Source organism: Poecilia mexicana, unplaced genomic scaffold (genome assembly GCF_051168715.1).
Source record: "Poecilia mexicana isolate PSO_F unplaced genomic scaffold, ASM5116871v1 scaffold_16, whole genome shotgun sequence".
NCBI lineage: Eukaryota > Metazoa > Chordata > Actinopteri > Cyprinodontiformes > Poeciliidae > Poecilia > Poecilia mexicana.
This window is the reverse complement of record NW_028263385.1, coordinates 22,976,839-22,987,702: the sequence shown is the minus strand read 5'-3', so window position 1 is coordinate 22,987,702 and position 10,864 is coordinate 22,976,839. Positions and strand designations below refer to the sequence as shown.

Sequence of the window (10,864 nt, the reverse complement as noted above, 5' to 3'; positions counted from 1 at the left end):
AGAAAAGGCACACAAAAAATAAAGAGTGTATAAAATTGACTCTAGTATGTACAGGCCAGCTTACAAGCAACCAGTTTCCTACCTTAGCATGAGCCCTTACAGGTTTTACTGGCCTTGCCTTCTGCCAGTGGTCATTGGTACAAAGTGGACAGGGTGGAAGAAAGATTACATGGGGCCTCATAGCAGCAGCATAAAGCACATAATATGAAATATTGTTACACAATGTAATCTATTTTTTCTAGGATCTTAAATGTATTAACTGATAATTATTCATATATGACTGAAAAAAAAGATGTTCTCCAATTGTAATCCTCTTTTATTATAATATCTACTTCATTTTAGGAAAATACCTTTGGCCACAACAGAACATATAAGAATCGTGGCCAATTTTAAACGATTTCAGGCGGTAACGTATGCAGTATTTTTTAAATGACCTCAAATAGACTTCAAAACGCAATGTGTGCACAACAAAAAAAAGTGGGACCTGCTGCAACAAAAGCGAGATTCCCCAAAACTCACCTCTGGCACTTTAGGAGCTGGTCTACGCGACACTTTCTCCTCCACGACTTTCTCCTTGATGAGCACGCAGGCCACATTGAAGGAGCCAAGCAGGGCGTTGGGCTTGAATCCCAAAGAGTGACCGTCGGGGGAAAGCAGCTCCAAGGTGTGCATTGACGGGTTAAGATGGTGGTGACCACACAGATCGACCAGCAAATCCATCAAGGGTTTACTGGGAGACAAGAAAAGAAAGAGGAGTGAAAGTGTGTCCAGATAATATGCGTGTGCCCGTCTGTGTAAGGACAGAATATTGGGTTACAAAGCCTACCTAGCTTCAGCTTCACAAAAAAAAAAGGAAAGCAAAACGAACTCTTACCTAATGAACTGCAAATAAGCAGGACAATAAGTTTTTTTGTTTTTTTTTTGCCAGAATTAACTGACGTTTTTCCTTTGCTTTTCGGAAAACTCAAACATGTGATGTGTTCATATCTAACTGTGGAGTCCATAGAGGAGCACTGCACAGTGTTGTTCTAAAAGTATCCAAGTCAAATTTAAAACTAAACAGCAATAAGTTATCAATAAGCAAAACGAGTAGTAAATAGATATATATTTTTTTTCCTTTTAAATACTGACTAATATTGCAATTTGCCTTTACTTTACTTGGTCAGTTTGTCCATGTATCAACTATGAACTACAAGGTTTATCCAAGAGAAGACAACAGCAAAGAAAACATTAGTGCAACAAGACTGGCTCTGCCCTCTACTTATTCATTTGCTTTGCAATCCAGTTGGAGAGGGCAAGTGATGATTAGGTCTATCATCTGTCAATCGTCAGACAAAGAAATAAATGCTCTCCTTTTGTGGGAAAATCCAGATCAAATGACATAACGGAGACCGATGGCACAACAAAGACCGCTGAAGAGAAAATCTCTGACTTTGGAATCAGTGAACTCCATATGTGGGCCTGAAAAGGCAACACAGTGGCATATGATTTTCATAATATTAAAACACTGTGGTGCAATTCATCAAAGTTAAATAATCGGCTATTAGCTGTCCTAACGATTCCGGGTTTCTGAGTAGCATGCTACATGTTATCTACCCGGTGCATAACATGCAACAGAAAATAAAGATATGAGTTACACAACTAAATTATGTAACCAATTTGATAAGAGTGCTGTACAGGGGCATTAAAAAGGTTTTTGACATAACAGAGATCAGTATCAGCTCAACTCACAAACACTGATTCTTTTAACCCTTTTCCAATATGCTGTCAGCTTTTTTCTACATAACTGAGTATTCTTATACAAGAGTTAGATAGAGATTTCTGTAAGTCAATGCAAATCATGATATCAAATGCTGACCACATCTATTTGCATTCAATAAAAGAACCAATTTCTAATATTGTGAAATTGTTTTTATCCAAAACCTTCTAGAAAAACATGGCTACTGCATAAAACATAATGTCACGCATTTTTTAAATTGTAATTTTACAAATGACCAATAAAAAAACAAACAAAAATGTTGTTTTATGGCCTAAACAGTTACGAAGACGACTGCTGACTTGACAGATATTAATTTGTAAATAGGTAATCGTCAAAGAACCTGGTTGTTTACAAAGTCCTGTATCCAGGCATGTTATTGGAAAGTTGAGTGGAAGGAAAATGGCTGGTAGACAAAGGAGCAAAAGCATGGAAAAACTGCAAAAATGGGCAAATAATTTATACTTGTAAAGCCTCTGTTGCTAGAACTATATTAGAAATGTACAACCTGTCACACAATTGTTTTGCTATCAGCTGTTGAATACAGTGAGATTTGCTCTTCCACAACCCCCACTGTTAAAAACAGACACTGCTTCAAAAGGTTAAATGTCAAAGGGAAACTCTTCATGTTTGGATTCTCTCGAGACTCTCCATAAGGAGACTGACAATGACTTAAAACTGGACAACAGTCCAGACAGTATAGTTTAGGCAACAACATAGAATTTCTGAATTAAGAATAACTTTTTAACTGGTTAATAAAAGCTATAATCATCAACATAAAAAAATATTGTGTCTTTGCATTAAAAAAAAATACATGTACGAGTTACATTTCTTGAAATAATTTTACTTCTCAATGATTTTCTAACTAACCAAGAAGTAGAGGAAAACCAGAGGAAAAAAACAACAACAAAAAAAATAATTATTTTTGTACACTGGTGGGAAATACAATGGAGACATCTGCTGGCCTTAAGATTCTACTTGGGTAATAGAGAGGCTTGTTGTTTTTTTTTTTTATCAAAGACGTCCCCAATTTTCTGCCTCAGCAGCAGGAACCTCATTATGGAGTGCATTAGCAGGTCAGCTGACCGCACACCAGGACAAAGGCCAGTGCACTGTGTAGAGAATGGCATGTGAACATTCACCAGGCTCCACAAAATAGGGCAACATCCATTTATCATATTCCAGTTTGGGAGTTTAACTCGCATGATCCGACTCCAAGATTGTAATATTTACAGATTTATCAGTTTAAATAGAATAGCAGTAGATTGTAGAACTTGTATCGGCATTCACAGCCAAAATATCTCACAGACAAAAGCAATGGAAGAACAAAGTGAGTGAACAAATACCACTGGAATTTGAGAGATTAAACATGTGCTTCAGTGCACTCTCATTGGACTAACCTTCCATCCTCTGTTACAGAAACCTGGTAGCCATGTGGCAGAGTTAGCTGGAAAACGACGGTGGGCCTGAGGATGTTTTCCTTGATATCCATGGCTGATGTCCCTCCTCCTTCAGGTACAGAGTGCCTGAACAAATGACGGGGAGCAGGTTGGGGGGCCTGCGGTGGAGGTGGGGCAGCAACTTTCATTCTCCTCCTGGATAATGACAAGTCCAAAGATAAAAAAGAAAAAAAAAGAAAAAGATACGGGGAAATATTAGATGTTTCCAGGTGTTTTCTATTACCGTTTTAGAAGTACTAATTTTATTTTTGCTTCTATTTCAACTGAGACACTTTTGTTTCTCTTGAATTCAGCACTACTTGCATCACAACCCGGCCTTGTGAATGGATTCCACTGTTGCCACCTCAGGAGCAGCCTGAATACCAATGACATTTTTTTTTTTTCTGCATTTCTGTCTTTGGTGCAGTGTTGCGCCAAAGACATCGTTCATACTACAACGGAAACTGAAATCATCTGTTTGGCTATCAAGATGTTTAATCTTTGAACAGCTACTGATCCCACGCGACTCTGAAATGACTCACAACAACAATCTAACAATTTCTGCGGATTCTCCTTCCGCTATCTCGCCTATATCCCAGACTGCCCACACTTCTATGAAATGCCTTTGTGTCACTTAGTTCTCGCCTTTGAATTGCATTCCATTGCACCCCTCATAAACATCTCTCTTTTCAATCTTATTGCAGCTCTGGGTAATTATTTTAAATAAAAAATATGCAGTAACAGGTCATTATAAAAAATATAGTCACCTATAAACCTATAAAACACCCGATGAATCATAGTTTTACTAAAGATGAAACCTGGAAAGGACTGGTTACTGGCATCGAGGTAAACAAAGGGTTTAAAGTGTGAGCATTTCACGACTAAAACTGGTTTCTGAGGTAATAAAGAAAATTTCATCTGTATGCCTGTAAGTGTAGATTAATGTAGTGCTGCCCCTCCCCCACTTACTGCTGTGCAGACATTTTTTGATGTCTGAAAGGCTCCTAATATGCAGGCTTGGAGACAAGCTTTAAATAAGTTTGTAATAGTACTGTTATATGTTGACTTCATCATACTGAAGTTTTTTAAAATTTATTATAGATATAACATTGTTTTATGTCTTGTTTCTGCTCACATAAATTTTAAAGAAAATAATTATAATAATTAAGGTGTAACATTCTGTGTGACAAGTATCTTTATTTAAAAACTGCTAAATTTAACAGGGGGTTTTACGTTATTTTTATTAAATCTATGTGTCAAAAAATAATAATAAAAAATATAGATAGCATTATTATAAGTAAAAATCAATGACATTATTTTAGCATCAATAGAAATAAGATACAATAATTGTAATTATATTGTGCATTTAAGTATGTTTTTGAATAAAGACTTCAATACAGTGGAGCTTAATAAATGTTATCCACCAAGAGAATTTCATAGCAGACAACACCCAGTTCTTGGGATCACCTGGTTTTCCTAAACCACATTTCAAAAGTAAATAAAACTTAATCGGCACGGAAACTACTGAAAACAGCTGCATGTTCAGACCATAAGAACAATAGTTATATTAAAACAATCCTCCTGTGATGATCTTGTGAAAGATATTATTGACATGGACTCCTGAGGCTACAATCGGCAGCCCAACAGAAACAGTAGATTTCAACAAGTCATGCACTGTATGTACACAATGGCAAATAACTAAGCATGTTTTCATAGAGTACGTGAATATCACTTACATCAAAGAAAATCCTTGCGTTAAGAGTGTCCAAACAATTGGTGTTCAGAATAAATCTCAACCTTTACAAATGCTATAAGATTCAGCACGCTCCTCTAAGTAATCGATGTATCCGTCTTTAATCGTCCAACCCAGCACTGTAAAATTCAACGTTCGCCGAGGTTTTTCTACCCAGTCCAGAATAGAAAAATAAGAATAAGCATGACAGCGAGCGGACTCTAACCCGAGCAAGGTTAAACATTGACAGGCTGTGAGACATCGGCTAACTATGACCCAGAGGACACAGAGAGTCATTAACTCATGCAATGCAGAGTGGTTTCCGCTGGTTGTGTCACTGGGATGACAGCCCACAATTAAGGTTATGACAACACTGATTATAACCCACATAGAAGTAACAAATTATAGAGAGGGGTTTGTTTTATTATTAAGTTTGAAGACTGTAAATATAAAACTCCTTCAAACATATGGGTTACCCACCATAAACATAGTACTGCATTGTTTATTACATTGTTATTCTTATAAACGCTTAAGGAGCTGCAAAGGCATTAGGATGTGAAGCCTTCCTGGTAGGTCTGGTCTTTAAAGGTAAACAGAACCAGGCTCTGTGGACCTGTGAGACTGGGCCTCAGCCAGACTTAGCACAGTGAACTAGTATCCTCCTCTCCCTCTCTTTTTTAGAGCAACATTTCACTTTCCCGCTCTCTCCTTTCCTCTCTCCAGCACAGACAAAGACGCCTTTAGGAAAAAGTCTGGTCTCCCAGAGAGTTGGAATCACCGTAAGCAATGAGAAAGATGAGGAGAGTAAAAGAGAAGTAATGGAGGAAAAGTAGGAAACCCTGCTCTGGCACAGGGGTGCAGTAAGTGCAGTGCTGCGATGCTGCAGGAACTTGGTTACAAAAGTGCTCTCTCTTTTTTTTTATATATATATACACACATGCACAAATACACACACATTACTAATGGACCTTTCAGAACCACCAAGTCCCTTTCACTTGACTAAACATCATTCACAAGGATACATTACTTCCCCCAATTCACAATAACACCTTTTACTCTTTATTAAGTTTTTTTTTTTAATAAGATTTAAAACATCCATTATTCACAAGAGGAACTATTCTCTGATTTCACTACTAAAAAAATGTAGTTGGATAAATATGTACCTGTTTCAACATTTACAAAACACACACCTGAAGGCACTTTAGATGGACCAATTAATCCAACACATGCGTCTTTTAGGCTTTTGGAGAAAAAGAACCCACAAATTCACAGAGAGAACATGTGAACTGCATGCATAAAGGCCCTGGCTCAGATATGTACATATGATCTTCTTGTTACAAGAAAACATGGCTAAGAGCTGGGCCACTGTGCAGCACAATTTTAAATGTGAGCAATAGACAAAGTTCGACTCAGTTTATTTACAAAGTGCAGAGTCAATGACTTTGCAGTCATCTCTATCGAACAAGCACACAGTGACAGCTGATGTTTTATAGAAAGGAGTAATTCAAACAAAAAAAAAAGATATCACCCTCTCAAAATAAAAAAAAAAAAAAGAAACACTTGCTTTATAAACATGCAGTTACATTGCTTGAAGGACATAGCTGCAGCATAGCAATGCTAGTACAACTAGTTTTTTCACATTTGATAAACAACATCATAAACGATGCTGAAAAACACAAATAAGACAACCACTGGTGATTGTGAACTAATTTGTTTCTGACTCATTTCTTTTACTTATTTAATTTAGTGGCAACTTGTCCACCCGCGTCATTGGGTGAGAGATGGAGTAGGCACCAGCATCCCGACAAGGATGTCCTTAGAGTCGAGGACAATAGAAGTTATGATGTGCAACCCTGTAATATAAGACATTATAATATCCACATACACACTGACTGATCAGGTAATTGGTTTAGATGCACGTGATACAAGTTCATTTCTTCATTCAAAACTGACAAATAGTGGTTATCCATCCATTCCCAGGACAGACAACCATAGATACACACCTATGTACCATTTAGTACAACGTGATGCTTTTGATTATCAAAAGCATCACATTGAGTTATTTGAGTTGAAGGAACATGACTCCAGCAGAACATCGTCAAAATCTTCCCCTAAACAACACTGGTCTTCATTTGTTACAGCAGCTTCAGCATGTTTAACATTACAAGCATAAAGTAAAGTATGCCAAATAAACATCGATTTGAAAAAAAAAAGACATACAAATGTCTAAAATAGGTCAGGGTCGCCAAGTTGGTATGAACAAATTTTAACTCTTGGTATAAAGATAATGTCCACCAGTTTAGCTGCTAAAACAGTAATGCTTTGAACATCACTGCTTTTCATTGCGTTTGCTCTTCACATAAAGTATTTTAATAAGCAATATGAAGGAATAATTCAGCAACTCCTTTGGCAGATATTAAAAGATAGCACAGAATACAATGGCTACCTAGTATAAGGTTTACAGTTTTATAACGGCAATCAAGATTGGTTCCCTAGCCTTGAACTCTCAGATCCACCCATTCTTAAATAGAGAAGGGGAAATGTATTTCAGTGGTGATAGATGCTTTAAATATTCAAGTCTTTTTTCTTATCTTCTGTCATTTTTTTTTTCAACATGACTGTCCCCTGCTGTCCACTTGGTCATCTTAAGTTGTGAGTTATTATCCAGGAATTGAACAAAGCATCCACCCTCAAATCTGTCCCAACAAAGTAAAGGCAACCCTGCAATTAGCATAAGGCTGCTACTTACAATTAGCAGAGAGAGAGATAGGGGAGGGCAGAGCACACTCAAACACAGCCGAGTACCTGAGTGAATTATAATTTATTAAGAACAATTTTGTTGCCCACATCTTTTCTAAGTATTAGGATGAGTTGGCTAAATAACTGACTACAATAATCATCACTTTATCTATGATAATCAAGTACTTCACACAGACGGGTGACATAGTTCCCTACTGAAACAATACAGTAATGTCTATAATCAAGGTAAAATGACAGATAGCTCAGATGGTGCTGACTACCTGTTATAACGTCAGATTTATAGTTTTATTACAATGATGGTGATTATATTTCTGTCTTTGGACTCTAAGCACCAACCGTAATTGAGCTGAGCTGTCCTAGATCAAGCTGAGTATTGGTACTGTAGGAAAACTTTGCTGAAAGACCATCCACTTGTGTATTTTGTTTCACTAACAAATTATCTCAGATAATAAAATGATTGTCATGAATTTAAGTATGGCTCTCCATTATAGATTTTACAAAATATTACGTTTTCTAAAAGACACATTGACGCAACAGCTAACTGACTTTTTGTGAGTATAAGAGTTATGGCATCACAAGAGACAAGAACTGGTTTATTAAAGACAATAGCGAACAAGTGACTGACAAATTTTCATTCCAAATCAATTAAGTGATATCTGATTTCAAAAAGGTTGAAGTTTACGTGTTTAGCTATGACATCGCCAGAAGCACTGCGTGCAGTCTAAGGTCACGCTACTTTATGTGAGCTTCCCTATTCAAATGTTTTTCCCTACTAATTTTCCCTGCTGTTCAGAGGAAGGATTGTGAAGGTGTAGGCTGTACTGCAAGTACAGGCAGTTTAGAGCTAAGTGGTAGGAACAACCTGGTAATCAGAAAAGACGTGGTTGTTGACGCAGGAAACACTGTTGTACACAAGTTTAATGAAATACCAGCTAGACCATATGGTTTATTTAACAATTTAATCACTGAAAATATTTGATCAATAAATCTGGACATTCCAGTCTGGCCTGGTTTTCTTTATAGAACTTTCCTCAAACTATTTTTTTTTTCTTTTTCTGTCTTTCACATTTAATTTTCTCCTTTACATAAGACTAAACAACTGACTGCAGTTGAAAAGTGACCAAACACCGTTTAGGTACAGGTTGAGGATGGGTAATTTTTTAATGATATTTACTTATAGAAAAATGAGTTACATTGAAAACACAACATTGTTTAGTTGTTAGCTTTGTCAGAAACTCCAAAAGACACTAAGGTGGGCCTCAACATTCATCTGGATTGGCCACTACCTAACAAACAAAAACGTGCCTGATGGGACATCCTGTATATTAGAGGAAAATTTTTTATCTTGCGTTCATATTGCACAGCTGCTGTTAGGTTTGACAAACTTTTTTCTGGCTTGAAGAATTAAAATCCTCATTTTTCTTTATTGAATACAGATATGCAGTCAGTACGTTTAAAAAAAATACTTGTTTAAAATAAAAATTCAAATGGTAAAAGCACTAGAATGAACAACAATCATCAGCACCATTCTTCACCTTCCACTGTCCTGTCTCAGATGAATGTGAGCACATCCCAGACACTCCCTCACTTCACCCTGGACCCACACGTATACACCATCCTGCAACCCAGCCAGCATACTTCTTCGGTGTCATGGTGTCCCCATGACAACCTATATTTACACCGCTTGACTGCAGATGAGAGCAGACCTCGGTTCAGCAGCAGCTGTGGATTTTGGACGCATTCTCACAAAGGGCGTGTGTCCTAGAAAGGCAAAAACCAACAAGGATGGCAAGAAAGAAAACCAGCAAAGAAGCTGTGAAAGATTTTTTTCTGTTAGTACAATAAAGACATCTAAAACACGAGCTCTCTACACGCTGCTAAACCATGTAGCAACAGGTAGCACCTGCTTAGCAACCCAAACAGGCTCTAATTCAGCATACGCCTTGATAAAAGCATTACTGACCACATAATTAGCAACCTAAACGCACAGCAAGACACACATGTAGACTAGTTGTGACATAATGAAGGTCATGCCTGCAGATACAGTTTTTTCATTATTCTGAACTGGACTGCACATTATATTTCTACATTTTTTTTTAAAGACACTGAGGCCACATAATTTGTTTGGTGGTTCTTTATAGCATCGCTAAAAGCACTGCTTTCCTCAAGCACAGCAATAAAACAGACACTGTAGCATCACATGTCTCTGAGCGTTCACACTTGAATGAAACTCGCTCTTTGCATATGGCTGCTAGGTTTCCTTTAATATGGGACTTTCAGACTGTTAAAGCACTCTACTATTAATCTGTCACCCACAGCATGTAGTAAATCCAAGCCACAATGTTTTTGTATTGCTATGAAGGCCTGGGGATGAGTCAGCCACCAACAATCAAGGACCATCTCCTTCACACCTAAAAAGAGGAAGTCCACTTTCCGTAACTGCTCTTCACTCTGTTATATCTCTCCTCTTATAACACATGGTGTCATTGCTTCCATTTGTGACCAGTGACAAATAACCATGTGGAAATCACTTCACAAAAAAACTCCAGGACAACCGTAATTCTCCAAAAAAGAAAAAAGGTGACGCCTTTTGACCAGAGAAATTCTGATCGTATTGCGTGCAAGTACTCAGTTCAGTCTTCTCAATTTTATTACCATTTTCTCACTGAAGCTGTGGGAGGATCTATCAAATGCTACAGAAAATTCACCTTTCCACTAAACTAGAGGTGCAGAAATTATTTTGCACTTAAACAAGGACAGTTAAAAAAAAAAATGCAGCACGTGTGCACCACAATAAGTCAGAATATTTATTGTATCAATTTGAAATTTTAGCTTGGACTAGTTAGTCTATAGACTAATTTGAAAAATGTTAAAATGAGTGAAAAATGTATTTATTGCAGTAACTCCATCAAGTCAAGTCAAAGTTCACTTATATAGCACATTTACAACAGCCTCAGCTGACCAACGTGCTTCACAACAAAACATCACAGGTAGATAAATGATCAAATAGAAGTAAAATTAGGTTTAGTAAAAAAATACCAAGTGAACATATTATATTGATTAGTTAGAAAAAAAAACAAGTAACCGTACATTATAAAAAATAAAGTAGCAGAAAAATTGATAGTGACTTAAGTGAATATGTTCTGAATGAAATGACAGGAGTCTTTGCAATATTCC

At 37.0% G+C, this 10,864-nt stretch overlaps 1 protein-coding gene across 3 annotated transcripts in view; it reads right to left on the bottom strand.

The window, feature by feature from the left end:
- Positions 1 to 10,864, bottom strand: part of cobl (cordon-bleu WH2 repeat protein) — a 52,877-nt gene that overhangs the window by 36,833 nt on the left and 5,180 nt on the right. For 2 of the 3 annotated variants that reach the window (XM_015001017.2, XM_088013563.1), the window contains exons 3-4: positions 3,157 to 3,351; positions 520 to 730 (exon numbers count right to left, since the gene is read on the bottom strand). In XM_015001017.2, the coding sequence (XP_014856503.2) occupies positions 520 to 730; positions 3,157 to 3,351 (406 nt within the window). Of the gene's footprint in view, positions 1 to 519; positions 731 to 3,156; positions 3,352 to 4,931; positions 5,163 to 10,864 lie in introns of those variants that run through there. The other variant, XM_015001020.2, reaches the window with a different exon arrangement.